Below are 23966 nucleotides of genomic sequence, written 5' to 3'. Positions count from 1 at the left end.
AGAATAAAAAGCTTCTGCATAGCAAAGGAAACAATCAACAAAACTAAAAGGCAACTTACTGAATGGGAGAAGATATTTTTAAATGACCTTTCCGATAAAGGGTTAGTATCCAACATAGATAAAAATTGAAATAACTGAACACTCCAAAACAAATAATCTAATTAAAAATGGGTAGAAGACATGAACAGACATTTCTCCAAAGAAGACATCCAGATGGCCAACAGACACATGGAAATCATCAGGGAAATGCAAGTAAAACTACAATGAATGCAATGAAAACTACCTGTTGAAATGGCTGAAATCAACAACACAAAAAACAATAAATGTTGGTGAGGATGTGCAGGAAAAGGAACCCTCTTGTGCTGTTGGTGGAAATGTAAACTGGTGCAGCCACTGTGGAAAACAGCATGAAGGTTCCTCAAAAAGTTAAAAATAGAACCACTCTGTGATCCAGTAATGGCACCACTGGGTATTAACCCCCAGAATACAAAAACATTAATTCAAAGGGATATGTGCACTCTGATATTTATAGCAGCATTATTTAATAATAGCCAAACTATGGAAGTAGCCAAGTGTCCATCAACAGATGAATGGCTAAAGAAGATATAGTAAATTTATGCAATGGAATATTATGCAGTTATAAAAAAAATAATGAGATCTTACCACTTGTAACAACATGGATGGAGCTAGAGAGTATAATGCTAAATGCAGTGACAAGTGCCTCCCCTCCGCCCCCTGCCAAAAAAACACAGAACAGCTCTCCTAAACCAAGTAGAAACCTAGGGTAAGAAAGGAAAGGATTGACTTAACATACAGAAGAAGCCACAGGATATTTATCTGTAGACAGGAGCAGACTCATCACTGGTAATTATTATCCCATCTTATGCCCTTTTAGGATACTGATTAAAGCATAAACCATGTTAAATTCTTAAAATTTTAGTTATATGTGGGCAAGCTCTGTGGGCCTTTGTTATATGGGCTGGATTAAATTAAACAGGATCAACAAGTTCTATGGGCTGAGAAAGTCTACATTCATTTACTAAGTTGTGATTTCACAAGTCTCATGACCTCAACCCATCTGTCTTTTCATCTTTTCCATTTTTTGCATTCTCTTTAACTATCTTTTATTGAAAATAAGGAGAATAATCATATTTCTTTTGTGAGCAGTCCAAACTACTGGGCTTTTGGGTTAAATTTGGTCATTGTTGACAATAGCTCAAATTTTTAAAAATGTTCATTAAAACAGCATATGACTCAGAGATCATGACCAGAATCAAAGGCAGATGCTTAACTGAGTGATCCACGCAGGCACCCCTATCCAATGTACTTTTGATAGATATTTAGGTTGTTTGCAGTTTTTTGCCATTAACTTACTGTGCTGTGCATAACTTCCTTTTGCTTGTCTTAGTGAATTCAGAGAAAGTAATCAACAGATTTCATGCAATTCCTCACCCCAAGAGTCTTAAAATCTATGACAATTCTCCTTCCCTCTCTTTGTCTTGTCATTTACTTGTTGAAGAAATGGGATCGTTTTTCCTACAGAAAAATTCTGGAGTTTTTCACAGACTAGTTGTAGTAGTTGATTGTTTTGTTAATGTATAACCTTCTGTTGAAATTTATCTGTCACCTCAAAAAACTGATAAATGATTTAAATAATTTCAAGTGATTTTTCCCTTTAAAAAATCTTAGTAGCATCTGACTTTATAATTGATAGCATAAGTTACTTTTATAACAATAAAAAAATCAACATTTTAGAGACATTCCTTTTAAGTCAGTAATATGGGCAGTCCTGGTGGCTCAGCGGTTTAGTGCCATCTTCAGCCCGGGCTGTGATCCTGAAGACCGGGGATCAAGTCCCACGTCGGGCTCCCTGCATGGAGCCTGCTTCTCTCTCTGCCTGTGTCTCTGCCTCTCTCTCTCTCTCTCTCATGAATAAATAAATAAAATATTTAAAAAAAATTAGTAATATATTAGCAGTGTATTAATATTTTTATTGCTTTTTATTTTATAACTGTTTATTGTGTTTTAAGTGAAAGTAAATAATAATAATCTCCTTTGTATATTTCCTTTAATAGGTTTGATATTAATGTGCTGTCAAAATTTTCCTCTTGCCTAGCAAATCAACTTTTATATTACAGTCCATTAATGGGAAAAATAGCTGATATTGTACATAGGAACCTGGAAACCATAGACGATTTAAGGTAAATGTATTTAGGTAAATATATGATAGAGAGATTCTGGGCTTTGGATGCACACACACTTAGATTTGCCACTTCCTATGTAGCTTTAATCTCTTGAAACTTCAGTGTCCTTATCTATAAAATAGTACTATGGAATCTACTTCGCAATGTTGCTGTGGGAATTAGAAAGTATATAAAGTAGAACATGACGTTGTTGAGATCTGTGGAATATTTGAGATTTTACTTTACTTGCAAGGTAGTAAGTTTCCTGCCCCCAATGACCTTATTTAACTTTAATTACCTTCTTAAATACCCCATCTCCAAATACAGTCATATTGAAGACTAGGACTTTAATATATGGAGTTTAGCGGGGACACATTTCAGTCTGTACCAGACATCAGTGTTCATAGCAGCATTAGTCATAAGAGTAAAAAGGTAGAAATAACCTAAATGTCCATTGAAAGATGAATGGACAATCAAAATGTGGTATATGCCTACAATGGGATATTATTCAGCATTAAAATAGAAGGCAATTCTGACACATGCTACAACATAGATGACATTATGCCAAGTGAAATAAACTAAACACAAAAGGACAAATACTGTATGATTCCACTTAAATGACTTCCCAGAGTAGTCAAATTCATGAAAACAGAAAGTAGAATGGTTATTGCTAGGGGCTGATAGGGTGAAGAATTGAGGGTTAAATGTTTAAATGGGTAAGAAGTTTTAGTTTGAGAGGATGGGAAAGATTTGCAGGTGGATAGTGATGACCTTTGCACAATAATGTGAATATACTTAATGCCACTGAACTGTACACTTAAAAATGTTTAAAATGGTAAATTCTATGTTATATATATTTTTACATACATAACGGCAAAGTACCTTGGAAAAGCAGAGATAATAAAGATCAGTGTAAATTTTTTTAACTTTAAAAAATTATAGACCCTTTGAGAATCTAATAAAATCTTCGGACATTCCCCTACTCTAAACTGCAATTAAAAATATACATACAACTAAAAAAAAAAAAAAAACATTTCAGGGTGGTTTATGGTTACATGAAATAGCAATGTTAAGTTACTAATTAATCCTGCTTAATATTAACATGAAATATTTGAGCAGAGAAATCAAAATATTGTACGACTGGGTTTTTAAAATATATTTATTTTATTGGAGAGATTGAAGAAATTTGGAAACAAAAATAAATGCAGTCTCTATCCTAATGGATGTGATAGTTTTATATTTACATTTTTACATCTTTTCTGTAGATGTTTTATAATTATCATCCATGAACATTTGTTATATGTCTTTTCCATTTTGCATTCCTTATTCATTATGGGTGCATTCTTGTATTTGTAGTTTTCTGATTTTTGTATTATGTAAGACCTGTTTTTTGAAAGCAGGGACCTCACCCTTGTAATTTTGATGTCTCCCTCAATGCTTGGAAGAGTGATTTATGTTCCTTAAAAGTTTTTTTTTAGTGAAGAAATATTAATGCTACCTTATGTTCAGTACTGTCATATATTACTAGCATGAGACATTAAAAAGTATGAAGTCATTTATTAATGAGAAATAGTTTGCCAAGATTTTTATTAGTAAGTTACAGATGTACAGAGAAAGGAGTAACAAAGTGCAGTCTACTGCCAAAAATATGAAGTGAGACTTTTAATATTGCATTCATGGGCTATTGGTCCAAAGTGATTTCTGAATGAATGTCACTCTAATTTTTTTGTTCAAGGCAGTTATCTATAGAATGATATATTATACATACTTAATAAAAGATATTATTATAATTTTTTTTAGTCTAAAGGTATTTGATTACTAGGAGATCTGCATTCAAGTCCAGTAAGAATATTTAGGGAAAATTTTTGTGGTATAAGGCCCATAATATTTTAACTAGTTCTTTTACATATTTAATCATTTAGTCTTAGAATTGTTCTTTATTCTTAAATAATGTGAAAATCTTTGCATCTTTTTCCTTTGTAGATCCTTGTCTGTATTGATGGTCAGCATATCTTCTTTAACATCACAACGATTTCAACAACAGTTAGTGAACAAAACAGAACATCTTTTTGATACCATAGATTCTTCCCAGGTTAACGTTGCAAGAAGAATAGTACAGTTTCTTCGAAATATTAAATATAGTTATTACCCACTATTAGAAAGGTGCAATAAAGTGTTTTTAAGCAATATGAACCACCTTGATTTGGACTGCATCAGTAAAATACTTAGTCTGTACCACTCTCTGCAGTTTCATAGTTTTGAATTTGTTAAAATGGCTAAAAAGAGGCTAACTGAAATGATTCCTCTGTTTGATCACCCTGATGGCTTTGTAAAACTTTTTGTAGCATTGGGACCCATGGCAGGACCTGAAGAAAAGAAACAGTAAGTTAGCTAAAAATGCTTTACTTTTCTTATTCTTTTCTTATTTTCTGGAAGGCACAAATATCACCCCATGTAGCCCTGGAGGAGAGAATAATCTCTTATGTCTGCTCCTTGATTATTTCTCTGATTGTTATCATTTACATCTCAAATGCTTGGTCTGCTGTTAAATTCTCAGAAAAAGCCAATAACTCCATGGTGGTGGCCAACACAAGAAAGGATGAGGCAGATGGATTTTCTCTGGAGAATACCCAAGTGTGTGTTTTTATTCTCTCTTCCTGCTGGGCCATATGATTGACTCTACACATAGATATAAGACTTTCCCACCCCCAGTTAGAGGGTATAGAATATTTAGAATTATAATAGTCCTAACAATGGACCATTCTATCCTGTGTTGTCCGCAAGTTTGTTATCAAAGGCATTTCTTAAGTATTTTAGTAAATGTGTTCTTGTCAGGTTGGAGTGAATTTCATCTTTTAAAAATTTCCAGTTTTTCCAGATATTGATATAGATAGAACTGTTTGGGATATAAATATGGCCAAACATTAATTTTTTTTTCATTTGTTTTTACTTAAATTCGATTTGCCAACATACAATATAACACCCAGTGCTCATCTCATCAAGTGCCCTCCTCAGTGCCCGTCACCCAGTTACCCCAACCCCCTGCCCACCTCCCCTTCTGCAACCCTTTGTTCATTTCCCAGAGTTAGGAGTCTCTTGTGGTTTGTTTCCCTCTCTAATTTTTCCCACTCAGTTCCCCTCCTTTCCCTTAAAATCCCTTTCACTATTTCTTATATTCCCCATATGAGTGAAACCATATGATGATTGTCCTACTCTGATTGACTTACTTCACTCAGCATAATACCCTCCAGTTCCACCCACATCGAAGCAAATGGTGGGTATTCGACTTTTCTGATAGCTGAGTAATATTCCATTATGTACATAGACCACATCTTCTTTATCCATTCATCTATCGAAGGTCATCGTGGCTCCTTCCACAGTTTGGCTGCTGTGGACATTGCTGCTATGAACATTGGGGTGCAGGTGTTCCATCGTTTCACTGCATCTGTATCTTTGGGGTAAATACCCAGTAGTGCAATTCCTGGGTCTAGGGTAGTTCTATTTTTAACTTCTTGAGGAACCTCCACACTGTTTTCCAGAGTGGCTGAACCAGCTTGCATTTCCACCAACAGTGTAAGAGGGTTCCCCCTTCTCCACATCCTCTCCAACATTTATTGTTTCCTGTCTTGTTAATTTTCGCCATTCTCACTGGTGTGAAGTGGTATCTCACTGTGGTTTTGATTTGTATTTCCCTGATGGCAAGTGGTGCAGAGCATTTTGTCATGTGCCTGTTGGCCATGTGTAGTCTTCCTTGGTGAAATATCTGTTCGTGTCTTCTGGGAAAAGATTAAATTAATACATGATTACTAGGTATGAGCAAAGAGATAATTATGATAGTGGATTCAGTTATGCAGGGGTTCCAGGAATTGGATAATAGAGGTATCTACATCATTACTCTGTTAGCAAAAGATTCGTGGAGAGTTTTATTTTTAAGGGTCCTTTGAATTATATGAAGACATTTAAGGATATGTTTTAAGAGACTATCAAGATGGGAACAAGAGGGCAGCTCGGGTGGCTCAGCGGTGTAGCGCTGCCTTCAGCCCAGGGCGTGATCCTGGAGTCCCAGGATCGAGTCCCATGTCAGGCTCCCTGCATGGAGCCTGCTTCTCCCTCTGCCTGTGTCTCTGCCTCTCTCTTTCTCTCTCTCTCTCACTGTCTGTCATGAATAAATAAAATCTTAAAAAATAATAAGTTGGAGACAAGATAATTACTTAAAAAGCTTTTATTGGAGTTTTGTTTTTTTGTTTTTTTGTTTTTTGTTTTTTTTGGTCACCAAGTACTACTGAAATCTCATGTGCTAAAGCAGTACAAAAGTTGAATTTCACTGAGTCCTTGCCTTTATGGAATTTAAATTCCAATTGGGAGGATAGAAATGTATATATAATTAAAATGTTTAAATACCATGACGTTGGAATACATTATGCATAAGTACTCAAATTAGTGATAGAGACAGTAGGAAAAGGAGAGAAAAATGTGAACATAAATGGCTAGGAAAAGCTTTGAGCAGAAGCTGAGTTTGAAATGTTTGATAAGGTTGATGAAAAGGATGGTGTAGAAATATCCAGTATGAATAGAGAATTAATTTATCCTGTTACCTTCAGATTTCATGTTTTGGGCTAGCCTTCTAAATTATTCTAAGGGGGCACCTGGATGGCCATTTAAGCATCTGCCTTTGGCTGAGGTCATGATCCTGGGGTCCTGGGATCGAACTCCTGCTCTGCAGGAAGCCTGTTTCTCCCTCTCTGCTGTTTCCCCTGCTTGTGTGCTCTCTCTCTCTCAAATAAAATCTTTTTAAAAAATAAATCATTCTAGAAGATACAGTTATATAAGATACCTGTATTAGTGTACTACTTTGGATGGTTTCAAAATGGATCATCTTTGTAAATTTATAGTGTTTCAGCAAGTATTTAGTAGATAAGGTTTGTTAATATGGAGATATATTGGCTTCCTGATTAGATCTTAATCATTTTAGGATAATTGGAATATTGTTTGACTGTCAGTTTTTAGTTCTTTAACTCTGTAGTACTGAATAATTTCACTAAATCATTGTATTTTATAAATATTAGAACTTTATCTTATTTGAACATCAATTAAAAAACATTTGTCTATATTTTCTAAGAGACAATTTAAGATTTGATTGTAGTGAAGACTTAATTCCTTTGATGAAAACAATATATTTTCTTTGTTCAATCATATTTATATTTTCCCCTATTATATGGGGAGAAAATTTATACTGCATATTGAATTCAGTTTTTGTTTGTATTTCTTTTCTATTAATTACCTAATAACTGTTATTTAAAAATAAAAAACTGTTTATAAGCTAATCATTATGTTTTTCAACATAAGAATATTTTTCTTTACTTCTAGACTTAAATCAACTATATTATTGATGTCAGAGGAGCTAACCAGCCAGCAAGCCCTGGCAGTGATGAGTGCAATGGAAGAGATGGAAAGCAGAAATTCACATCTGATTAAAAAGTAGTCTTTCCTGAAATTCATGGTGTTACATTTAGTTGTCATTCATAAGTAACTTCATTGAGGATACATTATTTTTTTCTATAATCAGTTTTGAAGAAATAAGGAATTAACACTTAAGGCATTGTTTATTATCTAAATAGTTTTTTTTTAAATAGAGATTTTTAAATTGTTTATAGCATTTTTTGTTTCATTTGCTGCTTTTGTTATTTTCAAGTAGAGCATTATGATGCTAGGAAAATGGAGAGCATCTATATGAACTTGAACTGTTTCACACCACAGTTATTACTTGAAATCATACTGCCATATATTGTCTTTTTTAATATGAAGTTTAGGAAGAAAAAAATGCGTAGTTCAGATTATATATATTTAATGTTTTATTGTATGTTCCTTTTTTTTTTTTATTGTATGTTCCTTTTTAAAGTATTCCTTCCACCCTGTTTCTTCCAATGTACTCCCTCTTAGCATTTCTTATTGCTTTTAATCAGTTCCATTAAAGGGCCAGTGTATTAAGGAAGAAAATTAAATCAGTTTTGCTAATTGTTAATAACTCTTGGTAAAGATTTCTTTGTGGGGAAGATATGGAATTTGATGGCTGTTCTGTGAGTTTTTTTATTTAGAAAAGTGAAACTATGCTTTTCTCTCCTCTTACTATTAATAATTAAATATTATTTCATTCACACTTCATTGATAGATAGCTCTTCTACCATTCTATCTTAATTGTTTACATTTCTATCACCATCTTGAAATGGCTCTTCAAAAACAGAAAATCCTATTTCATTCATTGCTGTTTCTCCAACACAGAACATGTCTGGCATGAAAGAGCTCCTCAGTAAATATTTAATAAATGAATGAATGAATTGATTATAATACATGTTTTATCCTTTTTAGAATCGCTTCAATTCTGCATAAACATTTGGATGACTATAAACCATTCGAGTTATTGAAGATAACTCAAACATTGACTTTTCTACATTTTCAAAGTAAAGAGCTTTTTGTGAAACTCAGAGAATTACTGCTTAGGTAAGATTAAATCAAAGTGTTTATTTTATAATCTGAACTCAATGATTGTTTGATTATATAGAGAGTTGTTGGAACTTTTGGAGGCAGAATTAAGTGGCTTATTATTTAAAATGTTAACACATTTATCTCTCCCCGTGCCCATTCTGTCAGTGTTCAGGCCTGGTACATTCTGAAATGAAGCTAGTAGGGTAATGAGTTCCCCAGGGCATGAATAACAGTAAAAGCCAAGGCATTTTCCTTTCCTGCAGAAACACAATAACTATGAAAAGATTGGAGCTGCCCAGCAAGACAAAACTCTGTTTGGGAGCACTCATACTTAGGGGCCTTCAGTCTGCTTACTTGCCTGTTTTTTTTGTTTTGTTTTGTTTTGTTTTTACTTACCTGTTTTAAAGCATGTAGATAGTTTCAAAGCAGATTACATTTTTTAATTTGTAATTTTTAAAATAAGATATCTAAGGGTAATGTTATTGAAAAAGTATTTTATCTATGTAATTTAACGTTTTCTGTTTTTCTGTGGATATAACATTCATATTTTTTTTTAGAGATTTTATTTATTTATTCATGAGAGACATAGAGAGAGAGAGACAGAGACACAGGCAGAGGGAGAAGCAGACTCCATGCAGGAAGCCCGATGTGGGACTCAATCCCGGGACTCCAGGATCAGGCCCTGGGCTGAAGGCAGGTGCTAAACTACTGAGCCACCCAGGGATCTCCTCAAGTAGACTTTATTTATTTATTTTTTTAAAGATTTTATTTATTTATTCATAGAGACACGGGGGGCATAGGCATAGGCAGAAGCAGGCTCCATGCAGGGAGCCCGACGCAGGACTCGATCCAGAGTCCCCAGGATCACACCCAGGCCGCAGGCAGCGCCAAACCGCTGCGCCACCAGGGCTGCCCTCAAGTAGACTTTAGAAGGAACACGGTCTAATTAAACTATTCACATAACTATTCCTATGAGTAGCTCTTGAAACCATCCAGGGAACAGAGAATTCATATACTAGAATAATGTGGGCTTATTATTATTATTAATATTTTACCATTTTGAAATGTAATCTACACAAAATACACCTACCTCCTCATCCCCCAGGTTAACTACCAGGCCTAGTTCCAACTGCATGGATTAGTTTTGTCTGTTTTGTGTGTGACTTCTTTTGCTCAACGGTTACATTCATGAGATTTATCCATATTTTTGCTGTATTGTATTCTCTTTGTAAGGATATAACAAAAATACTTTTATTCACTCTATTGTTGATGGATATTTTACTTATTTCTAGTTTTTGGCTACTATGAGTAGTTGTGTTCTGAATATCCTCATACATGTCTTTTAATAAATATATGTATGCATTTCTGTAGATATTTACCAAGGAGTATAATTGTTGGTTCATAGGTTATACATATGTTCATAATCAGTAGATCTTGACCAGGAACATTACATTGATACAAGTGAACCAGCATTCCATAACAATTTCTGAGTATCATGCCTCTTGAAGCATCTTCTGCCTCCTGATTCTCTTTGTAAACTATTTTTGAATTGTTTTTCAAATCCTTACAAAATTGTCTATATACTTTTTACCCCATGAGTTATAGATCTGTGCATCTCCTGTAGTGACTACATAGGTATAGCATTTCTAAAAAGATCCTTATGTAAGATATGTTCCATTTTAAAAATTAAATCTGACTGAACCAGTACTTTAAAAAGAAAAAAAAAAAAAAACAACGGTTTTCTAGAGGGGTTGTACCAGGTTATATTCCCAGCAGCAGAATGTGGGCTGAGCATTCCAGTTGCTCCGTATCCCCGCCAACACTTCACATATTTTTATTTTCTAAATTTAGCCATACTGTGGTGCTATTGTAAGTAAAGACACATGCACATGTAAGTTTTAGAATTTGAGGAAGTGTTTCTAGGAAAAACATCAAGTGGAGGTTGGAGAGATTGTACCGTTGGGGGTTTATTTTTAGACAAGTATGGCAAGGTTGGCAAATATTGAGAGTTCTATCCCCTAGATCAGTTCTGCAAATAGATGCAGCTTTGGGGGCTTTTTCTTTTTTTCTTTTTTTTTTTTAAGATTTTATTTATTCATTCATGAGAGACACAGAGAGAGAGAGAGGCAGAGACACAGGCAGAGAGAGAAGCAGGATCCATGCAGGGAGCCTGACGTGGGACTCGATCCCGGGACTCCGGAATCATGCCCAGGGCCAAAGGCAGGCGCTCAACTGCTGAGCCACCCAGGAATCCCAACGGGGCTTTCTTTATATAAAAATCTATATTTATCTTTTTGTGGTTATAAGAGTAAAATATGCATTTAGTCCTAATTGGGTACCTACTTTGTCTCAGGCAGTGGACCAAATATTATATAAAAATCATTTTGAAAATTTTGGAGAATAAAAAAAGAAAGTATAAAAAAGAAAATAAAAATCATTCCTAAACTCATTCATCCACTGGCAGTGGTTTGGTTTATTTACTTGTGATATATTCTTAACTTACACGTGTGTGCATAAATGTTTTTTTCTCTCCTAGTTGAGAATACAGTTTTGTAGCTTTTTTCCCCACTTACCCTTACCCACTTAGCATTTTCGCACATCATTTAGAACATTTGTAAATCTTTTTAATAACTAGATAATACCCATATAACTGTACCATAATTCATTTAAGTGTTTCCTAATTGAACATTTAGTTTTCAATTTTTAAAAAAATTTTTTATTTATTTATGATAGTCACACACAGAGGGAGAGAGAGAGAGAGAGGCAGAGACATAGGCAGAGGGAGAAGCAGACTCCATGCACCGGGAGCCCGATGTGTGATTCGATCCCGAGTCTCCAGGATCATGCCTTGGGCCAAAGGCAGGCGCTAAACTGCTGTGCCACCCACGGATCCCTTAGTTTTCAAATTTTAGCCATGTAAAAATATATGATACATAACACAGATCTTTGTTAGCATTTTATTTTTCTTTGTAATACTATGTATTTTTTTTTTAATTTTTGTAATTAAAGTATAGTTGCCATTTGCTCACATTTTAGATTATCTTCTTAGTCTAGTTTCCTAGACAGGAATTGACCATATCAAATGAAGTAATTACTTTTTAAGTTTTTTTTTTTTAAACATAAACTCTTTTTTTTTTTTTTTTTAATTTTTATTTATTTATGAGAGTCACAGAGAGAGAGAGAGAGAGAGGCAGAGACACAGGCAGAGGGAGAAGCAGGCTCCATGCACCGGGAGCCCGATGTGGGATTCGATCCCGGGTCTCCAGGATCGCGCCCTGGGCCAAAGGCAGGCGCCAAACCACTCCACCACCCAGGGATCCCTACTTTTTAAGTTTTTGCTCACATTGTCTATTATGATTGTTTTAATATGCTAATGTAATATTTTAAAAAGTAACTCAACAACTTTGTTTTAATATAGATTTGATTTTTTTCTCCTGGTACTTCTAAACCAAAAGATTCTTTAAAAGCTTCCAGTTTTTTATTTGTAATTTAACAACTGCTGTCCTGGTGGCCAGACTCTTACTTTGGGGATGGGACTGTTACCATGAGAATTTGGGAAAGAGGAATGAGAAGTGTTACTCAGTGATCGCTGTATGGCAGGGCCTGTACTATGTCAAACCAGCTCCTAACTGGTCATAGCAAACAGCCCAAAATCTGTCTCCAGCAAAAGCACTGGAAATATTGTTCTGACCCTGATCTTTGCTTTGGTTACCCTGACTGTGGTTTCATTTTTGGTTTTGGTTTTTGTATTTTTTTTTTATAGAATTCTTTTTTTTAATTATTTTTAGGATTTTATGTATTTATTCATGAGAGAGGCAGAGACAGAGGCAGAGGGATAAGCAGGCTCCCTACAGAGAGCCTGATGCTGGTCTCAATCCCAGGACCCCAGGATCACACCCTGAGCCAAAGGCAGACGCTCAACCACTGTGCTACCCAGATGTCCCTGTGGTTTCATTTTTGCATAAAATATTTGAGATGTGCCTTAGAAAATCTCCAGACTTGTTTTAGTAACCCTTTGTGGAACAGTAATCTTTGAATATAACTCTTCTTAAACTAACTTGTATTTTAAACCTACTATACCTGCTAATTACAATAATGGTTATTATTCAGACTTTATTTTTTGTTTTGTTGCTGATTTATTATATTTGGGGTTTTTTGCTGATTTATTAATTTTGTTCTTTTCTTTTTTTCCCCTTTTTAGGTACTTGAAAATTAGTGTTATACCTAGTGAGATTGCCATCCTGGTCTATGCTCTTTCCATTCTTCCATCTTCTAACCTATGTGAAGTGGAGATATCTCAAATTGAAGCAGTTTTACCGCAGTGTGACCTAAATGACCTGAATGGTTTTGCCACATCTGTTTTAAGATGGATTCATTATGATCGCAAATATCTGGATAGTACCACTGGGAAACAACTGAAACTGCTTCAAAAACTAGATCACTATGGACTTCAGAGACTACGAAATAGCAACAGTTTGAATCTGTTATGGAAAGAACTTAAATCTTTAAAAGGAGACTGGTTTACTGAGTCACTTCTTGAAGAAACAGTTGCTACTTTACTGCGTTTGATGGATGAAATTAATTCCAAAAATGTTGCAGAGATTGCATCTTTTATTTCTAGAACAAACTACCTCAATACTTTGCTACTTGATAGGATAGCCTCAGTGGTTGTTCAGCAGATTGAAAAGGTAAAATTAAATTTTATATACTTGTCAACTTCTAAAAGCATAAATGTTTATCAAAGTACTTTGAGAATTAATTGGAATTTGAATTTTATTATTCTTTATTATTTCAAATATTTTATTTGGGGGGGAGAGAGAGAGAGAGCATGCATGCAAGCCTCAGCAGGGGTGGGGGTGAGGGGCAGAGGAAGAGGGAGAATCAGACTCCCCACTGAGTAGAGAGTCCAGCGTTGGGCTGGATCCCAGGACCCTGGGTTCATGACCTGAGCTGTGAAGGCAAATGCTTAACTGATTGAACCACCCAGGTGCTCCTGGAATTTGAATTTTAAAAATTAAGTTCTGGTGTCTGATTCAACAGTTTGTTCCTCCTCTAAAGTTTTTTCCTCCAGCAGTGTAGGTCTGGGGAGTATAGCAGTCATCTTTTGGTTTATTATAATATTTTTAAGATCTGTAGTCAAAATTCATTGTTTAGAAGGATATACTTGATTGTATTAAGGAAATGGAGTATGCATGATTTTTTTTTCTTTTCTATAATCCTGTGATATTACTTTTACTATCTAGGAACGACTACATTTAAAAGTGTGAGATAAATGTGAAAAATGAAGGAAAAAAGGTGTACACTGACTTCTGTATTCTTAAATTGTCAATGTGTCTTCTTACAAATGTATTTCTGTAACTTACTTGTAAAATACTTTTTCTATTATGTGAGAAGAAGCTCACTTATAAAATCTATATCAGGATAAGGCTTTTACTTAGAAGACAGTATATTTCCCAAATTAAAATAAAAATCTGTCTTATTTGCTTAGTGTAGTACCTGGCAATCATTAAGTTTTAGACAAATGAGTGAATAGTGACATTTTAAAAAATGAATGAATGAAAGAAATATCCTGATATTATAAACTAACTTGATTATATGATGACTCTATAAAATGCACTGATGTGGAAATTAGTAATACTATTTCCTATTAATTTTAATGACTAATGAATTCTGGAACAGGATTTTACACCTAATAAAACTGATTTGCAGATTTTCTGGTTAATTTTTTTCTGCATTGATACTTAGAGTTACTAGGAGCTAGTGGTGGGACTAAGTAGATTACAGCAGGGTGGGAGAAGTAATCGGTAGTGATGCATTTATCATTTTACTCTAGGCATGTTAGAAAAAGATTTCTACTCAAAATAATAATTAGGTAAATTTTTGTTCTATTTTACTAAAGTTTAAACTATAACATTTTGTTGTGTTTATACAGATCCACCCTTTTGAGATTCTTGGTATTATTCTTCCATTTAGCGCCTTGAACTATGATCCACCTCAAAATGATGAATTTTTCAGGATTTGCATTCAACACCTGAATTCTTACTTAAGTAGGTATATTGTTTGGTAATATATTGAATAAGCAGGTTGGAAGATACCATTGTCACTGTGGCTTTTTTTTTTTTTTTTTCATTGTCACTGTGTTAAGAGATATCTCTTGTTTAAGGGATAATGATAATGGCCATGAGTTCTAGACCTAAAAAAAGTTTATACCCATTTTTGGAACATTTTTATTATGAAAAATATCAAGCTTAAAGAAAAAATGGAAAAAAAAAATCAAAGAGCACCAACATACTCACCAGGAAAACTCAGTAATTGTTGACATTTTGTTGTGTTTGCTTTGCTGTTTGTTTCTCTTGCTCTCTTATTTTTTTCAGAGCCACTTCACAGTAAGTTGTAGGCATCGTGACTGTAGGTGTATTGGTTATGCATGCAACTCCTAAGAATAATGACCTCTTATATCACCACAGTACTGTTGTCATACCTAAGAAAATTAGTACTCATAATACCTAATATACAGTCCAGGTTTAAATCTCCCTCATTAGTCTCAAAAATACCTTCTAGAGTGTTTATTTTGAACCCAGCACCCACTCATTGTATTAGGTTGATACCTCCTTAGTCTCTGATAGTCTGTTGGGTTTTTTGTTTTTTTTTTACTTTTCCCTGCCATTGACTGATACCATAATATTATAACCATGTCTGATACTACTTTGGGAACAGACAAGTAAAACAGGCTGCTGTGGTATGTTTACACTTAGTCGTGAGTGGGGCTTATGCATGTGTGGCCTTATATATATACTTTTTTAGTAACATAACAATATGCAGAAAGAGAAGACTTGAAACAGACTTAAGACTGTGCTTTCCTAGATAGCCTGGGTGGCTCAACCGTTTAGCGCCGCCTTCAGCCCAGGGCGTGATCCTGGAGACCTGAGATCGAGTCCCATGTCAGGCTCCCTGCATGGAGCCTGCTTCTCCCTCTGCCTGTGTCTCTGCCTCTCTCTCTCTCTCTCTCATAAATAAATAAAATCCTAAAAAAGAAAAAAAAGAGTGTGCTTTCCTGCTTGTTCAGTCTTGTGTCAACAACCAGAAGGAAATGAAAATATGTCCTTTTTTTTAAAAAAAATAGAGTTTAAGAGAAGAAAGATTGAGCAATGCAGCTTTGATTTTTTTTAAGACTTACTAAGAGAATGTTTGGAAAATTCTTGGAGACCTTTATAAGTAAAATTTTAAATAATGGCATAATATTTTTCTTTATTTTGATTAAGTATTAGTTTTGACAGGCCACTGTTAAACTCATTTATGACTTGATCTTGATTTATTAAATAACTCTGCAAAAAATCCAAAAGGAAAGATTTAACATTTTTTTTTGTCCTTTCTAAGAATATTGCTACCAGTAGGGACCCCTTCCTTCTCATCGGAACTATCTCTTAGACGAGGCAAATTAGCTAAATAACCTCAATCTTGTACTCTGGGACATGTGCCTGCTGTTGGGTGACGGGTAGGGAGAAGGTGCTATTTGAAACCTGAGCTTCATATGTGTGTCTACACTCAGCCTGGATATTTGAGATCCCTACACAGCAGCACAGAGTAGTAGTCCAGGCTCTGGAGCTGGGGTCTCTGGGTTAAACCTCACTGTCCACTTGCTAACTGTGTGACTTCAGGCAAGTCATTTAACTTCTCTGTGCCTCTGTATACTTATTTTCAAAGCAGAGATAATAATTGTTCCTACTGTATACTGAGATGAGATTTCAATGAGTTAATATATGTAAATGCTTAGAATGATACCTAACACACCTGAGCTCTATTATATTGTTATCATCAATACAGAGACTAGGACCACTTATTACATATACTACTGACCTTTTGTTTCGAATTCTTTATCTTTTCAAAGCAATTTTTAAAACTTTTTATGGAAGTAAAATAATAATACAGGAATATTCACATATCCTTAGCACATAGTATGAATTTATATAAAGAGAATCACCCAAGGAATCAGTACTCATGTGAAGAGACAGTATTACCACAGTGTCCTCCTCTCCTGTCCCCCTTTCCTACTCTACTCTCACCCAAAGGTAAGCACTTCACCACTCTTCTGACTTGTAACAGTATAGATTAGTTTTGTCAAGGCTATGTTTGTATGGTTTTTTTCAAACCTGGTTTGACCTGAATAACGTGTGTGGTTATGTACATCTGAGGTGGCTGTATGTTATAATTTTTTTTAATCTTAATTTTGTTTTAGGTGGATTGGAGCCTCCCATGTTAGTGTTTCTTGGTTTCTCTTTGGCTGCACTTGGATATTTTCCGGAAGATCTGCTGAAGGCAATTTTTAATATCAAATTCTTGTCCAAAATGGATTCTCAACTTGAACGTATGTATCTACACTAAATTATTACTTACACTTTTTATTCAAGTTTCAACTCACCTATACTGAAGCATTTAAATGTTAATATATATATATTTATTTTTATTTGTTTATGAAAGTATTTCCTGCTTCTTGTAGAAAATTTGGAAAACATAGAAAGAAAAGTATAAAACAGAAATTAAAAGATTATTCATAATTTTACCACCAAGTGAAACTACCCTTTCAGTCATATTTTGGAGCATATCTTTCTTTTCTATCTCTCTCTTATTCTTATGTGTATGTTTATATGCCTAGATGTATTCTAACATAAATTTTGGATTATTAGCATATTCACTTTTATATGTTGCCTTTTGTCATCAAGCTATATTTTGAACAGCCATTAAATATTTTTTGATATCATGATTATTTTAGTGTCTATATAATCTATGATATGAATGTAATAGCATTTGTTATCATGTAAGTTGTTTCCAATTCTTCATTATAAATAATGATTTTTATACATGAATCATTGACCGCACCTTTGTTTCTTTAGGATAGATACCTAAATGTGGAATATTAAGTCAATGAAAATTCTTTGGTAGTATTTTTAAAAATATAGTTCTAATATTCATGATTAGTGAAAACAACATAAGAGTTGGTCCTAATCATGCCACTGAGTAACTTAATATAAAGCATGTGTGTGCAAATCAAATGGTTTTATGAGAATGACAGTACTAACAAATAATAGGGATAAATGAATGTGAAAAAAATTGATTGTCTTTTTTATGTCCAACCCATCGAAATCCGTTAATATTTTATTTTTGATTTCAGTTTTATGTTCATCTCTAAATAGGAGAGTCCAGTTTCGTCTTATGGAATTAAATAGAGCAGTCTGCTTGGAGTGCCCTGAGTATCAGATTCCATGGTTTCATGACCGCTTCTGTCAACAACAGTATAACAAAGGTTTGAGTTTTCTTTGGGTTAGACAGCAAAATTTAATTCTAAAGGGAATTATTAGTTAGTACCTTGTTATGCCCAACCATGACACCAGAGTTACTGAGGATGCCATGACCTGTTTGATAGAACCATTTTATAGGTGGGGATTTGTGTTATAAGAACTCCTTAATATTTAGGACACTAATTACTCTTTGGTAGAGAGCACAGAACTTATATTGTTCTGAATTTAATATCATTGAGTATGGTATTATATTGAAGCTTTTGTTGAAAATATTAATCTTTATTTTTCAGTCTGTAGAACTGGGTTCTTATTTGAAACTGATGAACTTCTTTTATGTGAACTAATTATTTTTATTTTCATAAAGATATTGGCAGCATGAATGGAGCACAAAAGCAGATTTATAAAATGTTAGCAGAGGTGCTAGGAGGAACCAATTGTGTAAAAGCCTCGGTTCTTACCCCTTATTACCACCGAATAGGTAAGTCTTTGGTAGGTTACTAGGTACTTTCAGAAAACTAAACTAATTAAAGTAGAATCATCTCATCAAATGGAATTTCTAAACAGACCAAAATAGAAAAAAGAATACAATGATTCAAGTTTCCATAGTCCAGCCTGAGAACCATCAGCATTTTGTTGTTTTTCAAAAAAATTTTTTACAAATCTTTCATCAATTCTAAGTAAAACCCAGGTTCAGATTCACTGAATATTTCTAGATCCCCAAAAGTTTTTTTCCTCTCCATGAAGTACCCCAAAGTCAGGGAAATGATTTAGCACCATTTCATTATTTGTTTTTTTTTTTTTTTTAAAGATTTTATTTATTTATTCATGAGAGAAACAGAGAGAGAGAGAGAGAGGCAGAGACACAGGCAGAGGGAGAAGCAGGCTCCAAGCAGGAGCCCAACACGGTACTCGATCCCAGGTCTCCAGGATCATGCCCTGGGTCGAAGGCAGGCGTTAAACCACTAAGCCACCCAGGGATCCCCCCCATTTCATTATTTGAAGTTCATGTCAAAAACTAACTTGGATTGGGCAGCCCCGGTGACGCAGGGGTTTAGTGCCGCCTGCAGCCAGTGTGATCCTGGAGACCCGGGATCGAGTCCCGCGTCGGGCTTCCTGCATGGAGCCTGCTTCTCCCTCAGCCTGTCTCTGCCTCTGTCTCTCTGAATAAATAAATCTTTAAAAAACAAACAAACAAACAAACAAACAAACTGACTTGGATTAACCACTCAGATGAAGATTTCTGTAGGTATGCACTTAGCTCCAACCTGGTTAACCTTGTTTCTCAGTGGTCTAGCTGTAGAAGGCATTCTGATTCCATTGTGACATAAAGTTAGTGGGCTAGTGGATAAATTGGACAACATATGATTTAAAAAAAAAAAAAAGCTAGGTATGCCTGGGTGGCTCAGCAGTTGAGTGTCTGCCTTTGGCTCAGGTTGTGATCCCAGGGTCCTGGGATCAGGTCCCACATCGGATTCCCTGCATGGAGCCTGCTTCTCCCTCTGCCTGTGTCTCTGCCTCACTCTCTGTGTCTCTCATGAATAAATAAATAAATCTTTAGTATATGCATAATATATTATGCAAGGAAAATATGTTGACAGACTGTTATGTGAAAGGGAAATTTATCTATTTCAAGGATAAAAATATGGTAAAGATTAAATATTTTAAGTCAATGTAAGGAAAATTTTAGGAAAGATGTATCAAAAAATGAAAGAAGAAATGTTTGTAAAGAAATGTTTGGGCAGAAGCTGAATGACCAGATTGTGTGTTCAGAAGGCTGAACCAAATAGTCATTTATACTCTTATCTTTACACTACAGAACACATCTTCTCAGTTGTTTGGTTTTACCTTAGGATTACATTAGTAACAAATCCACAAATAACAAGAACTTAACAAAGTTTATTTCCTTCTCCCATACTCTTAGGGTATCCAGGTCTGGGATGCCAGCACCACAAACATTAAAGATCAAGATCTTTTTATTTTATTATAATCTACAACCTTAACATGTAGCTTCCACTTTATGGCCCAGAATGTCTCCTTGTCCTTTAGCCAACACATCTACAATCTAAGCAGGAGGAGGAGAGAAGGAAAAGGAAGGATTTCCCTTTAAGAATAGTTCCTTGAAGTTGCACATGCCATTTTTAATGAATACTCTGTGGCCACCCTTGGCTATGGATGAGTTTAGAAAATGTTTTTATTCTGGGTACCTAGCTAAGATTTAGGGATTCTATTAAAAATGAAAGCAAGTATTAGGTATTGGGGAATAACTTGCACTCTCTAGGAGAGGGTTGTTTTAAAAGATTGATATAGATCTTCCTTGATTTACCATGGGATTATATCTTGATAAGCCCATTATAAGTTGAAAATATTGCAAGTCAAATGCATTTATGGGTGCCTAGGTGGTTCAGTTGGTTAAGTGTACGACTTTTGATGTCAGCTCAGGTCGTCATCTCAGGATTGTGAGATCAAGCTCCACATGGGGTTCTGTGCTGGGCATGGAAACTGCCTCTTTGACCCTCATTCTGCCTCCTGCTCCCATCCCTTGCTTGCACCTGCTCTTGCACACATGCTCTCTCTTAAAAAACAAAACAAAACATTTATTAATTTTAAAGATTTTATTTATTTGACAGAGAGAGAGCACATGCAGGGGGAGCGACAGGCAGAGGGAGAGGGAAAAGCAGGCTCCCGAGGAGCAAGGACTCTGACGTGGGGCTTGATCCCAGGACCCTGGGACCGATACTTGAGCCAAAGGCAGACGCTTAACCAACTGAGCCACTTAGGGGCCCCCCAAAAAGGCATTTTACCTAACATGGCATACACCTAACATGCCAAACTTCATAAGTTGGGCTAGCCTACATTAAATGTACCCAGAACATTTACATTAGCCCACAGTTGGGCAAAATCATCTACCACAAAGCTTGTTTTACAATAAGGTATTGAATATCTCATGTAATTTGTTGAAAACTGTCCTGTAAATGAAAAACAGGATGGTTCTAAGTCTATCCGTTGTTTATCTTCACTACTGCTGCCCAGCATCAAAAGAGATCCGAGTTCAAAATCTGAAATATGGTTTCTATTGAATGCATAACACTTTTATACCATTGTAAAGTTGGAAAATCATAGGTTGGAGACTGTATACTGTTAATCTATACTATTTAAAATATGTTTATATTTTAAAATATACTCCTGTAAAAATAATGCTCTTGGAAGGAAATACACTAAAACATGAAAATGATCTGTAATTCCATCTCATAACTTAAAATTATTGATCACCAACTTTGTGTCAGGCACTGTGACTGGTTATTTCGTTTTATTCTTTTTGTTTTGTTTTTGTTAATGTTTCTTTCAAACTATAAATAGTCATATCTGTGTAAAACATTTGGAAAATACAGAAAAGAAAAAAATCACACGTAACTAATCGTGCATAACATGTAATTAGTACTGAAAGTAGGATTAGTCTGTCTCAAGATTATTGTATTTCCAATTCATATTTGTACTTTCTCATGTCAAGAGGCATTATTTTTATGTGAAAATGTATATGAATCAAAAATAAGATTTAATTGGTATTATTTATGTATATAGATATAGCATAATTAAGACAATGTAATAGTATGATTAATAACTATGGATTAGGAGCATTGCTTAAGGTTTTAAAAAAAACACTCACTTAAAAAAAATCACAGGATACTACTTATAGAAAAACCAGAAAGGACAAATAACAAAAAAGAGAAATAACCGTGATATAACCATTGTTTACTTTTGCTGTCTATTTTTGTAACTGACTTGCTTAAAACCAAAAAATGGTTTATTCTATAATGTTTGTAGCTATGTTTATATATTGCAAATATTCTTCTGTGCCCAGAAGTATACATTATTTTTAGTGACTGCATCCATATTTCATTGTATTGAGTATATGATAGCTTATTTAATCCTTAGGACTTTTTGTTGGTACATGCATCTGTCAGACAATGCTGCAGTTTTATAAAACAACAGCAGTAGTAATTGATATGCCTATATATTGTTTATTATATGTTAAACACTGTATTAAGTGTTTGATGTATAATAGACTTTATTATGCCCCTACCAGGTACATAAATTACTCTAGATTAGGAAATTGAGGCCAAGACATTATTGTTTGCCCAAGGTCATATAGTTGGCAAATGATGGAGCCAGTATTTGACCTAGGCATTCTAGCTCCAGAATTCATTCTCAATAAGAGAACTATATTTCACATTTGATAGTTAGCTCGAAGTTGCTTCAGTGCCCCAGTTTCCCTTATGTATAAAAGACATATACTCTTTCCTTTTCATTCATTGTTTCTTTTCTCATTTGTCCTTTCTTTTTCTCTTGGTTTAAATACTTTCACAATTGTTTTTATTACAGAACAATTTCCAAAAAAAAAAAAAAAAAAATAGCATAGTATGATGAACCCCCATCCAGCATCAACAGTTACCAAAACTCACTCACCAGACTCACACCTGATCTTTTTCTAGCAAATCACACATATCCTCTTAAAATGTTTATCTGAAAAGGTACATAACCACAGTCCTGTCATTATCACCTCACCATTGTTCATAATAATTTCTTAGTATTATGTAGCTTGTCAATGCTTGAATGTCTCAATTGTCTTTTATATGTTTTATTTTACTGGGGTTTTTTTTTGTTGTTAAAATTGAGATCTAGACATTACATTTGGTTGACATGTCCTTTTAAGTTCTACGTATCACTTTTCCCCTTACAATTTATTTATTGAAAACAAATCCCCCCCTCCACATCCTAGACTTTTGAGTCCTCTTGTATCTTTTAACATGCTCCTGCATCACTTGTTTTCCTGTAAGCCACCCCTTAGATCTAGAGGTTTGATTAGATTCAAGTTAGATCCAGGTTGGATTTTTTTGTTTGTTTACCCAGACTATTTTGTAGGTGGTATATACTTCTTGCATCATATCAGAAGACACAGTGCTGGTTGTCTTGTTTTTATTATATTATGGATTCATCAGCTCATCCATTAGAAAGTTCTCCTATCAGTTTTTCATCTATAGATTTTATCAGTCATTGAAATTATTGTCTAAATCCATCATTCATTAGGGGTGGTAAAGTAGTGATATTCTACATCTATCATTATTTTTTTGCATTAGCCAGAATTTATCTAAAAAGAATTTCCCCATATCAATTAGTTATTCTTATGTACAGTTCATACAGGACAGACATGTTTGAATCTTTGTCTTTACTAGTTTCCAGTGAGTGGGTTTAGCTTCCTCCAAATGCTACAAATGATTTAAGAGGATTAAAATAAAACTCTTAATGTTATTTGGCCTACACCAACACTAAATATAACTGTGCTAAGTATAGTTTAATAATACTTCCTCGTTGATTTTTATTGATCGATTTTCAAAGTGAGGTACCATTGGACCAGATCTTAAAAAAAACAAGTTGGATAATTAGGGAGGTGTACATCGTTCTTTCATATATGTGTGTGTATATACATATATGTCTCTATATGTATTTGTATTTAAACTATGTCTTAGACTTCTACCTGTAAGAATTTACTTAATTCATACTGTTGATTCCTGTACTTCCTTATAGATTTTGAGTGTGTCTTGGACAAAAAGAAAAAACCTCTTCCGTATGGAAGCCATAATATAACTTTGGGAAAACTGCCAGAAATGCACTGGGAATCAAACACCCAAATAACTGGATCAAGACTGCCACCAGGAGCTGAGAGGTAGCTTCTTTCTTAGTTTGAGATTTTGTTAATTAGACGTTAAGTGTAGCATAATTTAATGAATTCAGTTATTAAGGAGTGATTGTAGGAGAATCTTCTCCTCATTTATCTTCTGCATTCTGCCTCTGTCTGCTTTTCCTGTACCTTCCACCTTTGTCTGTCCTTTGCTATTCAAAGCCTAGCAGTCTCTAACTAAAGTGCTAACCTTCTCATTGTCCTCAGTGGAAGTAAATAATATCTTCTCTGGAAGAAATATATCTGGAAGATATCTGAGTTGTATTA

General features: G+C 34.6%; 1 protein-coding gene across 9 annotated transcripts in view; it reads left to right on the top strand.

Moving 5' to 3' along the window:
• FASTKD1 (FAST kinase domains 1) overlaps positions 1 to 23966 on the top strand; it is a 54502-nt gene that overhangs the window by 24806 nt on the left and 5730 nt on the right. For 4 of the 9 annotated variants that reach the window (XR_007408625.1, XR_007408624.1, XM_049106241.1 and 1 more), the window contains exons 4-14: positions 2076 to 2201; positions 4167 to 4565; positions 7551 to 7661; positions 8550 to 8681; positions 12868 to 13354; positions 14599 to 14713; positions 16616 to 16735; positions 16903 to 17031; positions 17836 to 17967; positions 18327 to 18440; positions 23546 to 23684. Coding sequence is in view for 6 of the 9 variants with exons in the window: in XM_049106241.1 (XP_048962198.1) it covers positions 2076 to 2201; positions 4167 to 4565; positions 7551 to 7661; positions 8550 to 8681; positions 12868 to 13354; positions 14599 to 14713; positions 16616 to 16735; positions 16903 to 17031; positions 17836 to 17967; positions 18327 to 18440; positions 23546 to 23684 (2004 nt within the window). In the remaining 3 variants the exon portion in view is untranslated. Of the gene's footprint in view, positions 1 to 2075; positions 2202 to 4166; positions 4566 to 7550; positions 7662 to 8549; positions 8682 to 12867; positions 13355 to 14598; positions 14714 to 16615; positions 16736 to 16902; positions 17032 to 17835; positions 17968 to 18326; positions 18441 to 23545; positions 23685 to 23966 lie in introns of those variants that run through there. The other 5 variants (XM_025460089.3, XM_025460087.3, XR_007408626.1 and 2 more) reach the window with 4 other exon arrangements.

Source organism: Canis lupus, chromosome 36, assembly GCF_003254725.2.
Source record: "Canis lupus dingo isolate Sandy chromosome 36, ASM325472v2, whole genome shotgun sequence".
NCBI classification, from domain to species: domain Eukaryota; kingdom Metazoa; phylum Chordata; class Mammalia; order Carnivora; family Canidae; genus Canis; species Canis lupus.
The sequence above is the reverse complement of the archived record's forward strand: the minus strand, read 5'-3'. Positions and strand labels throughout refer to the sequence as shown.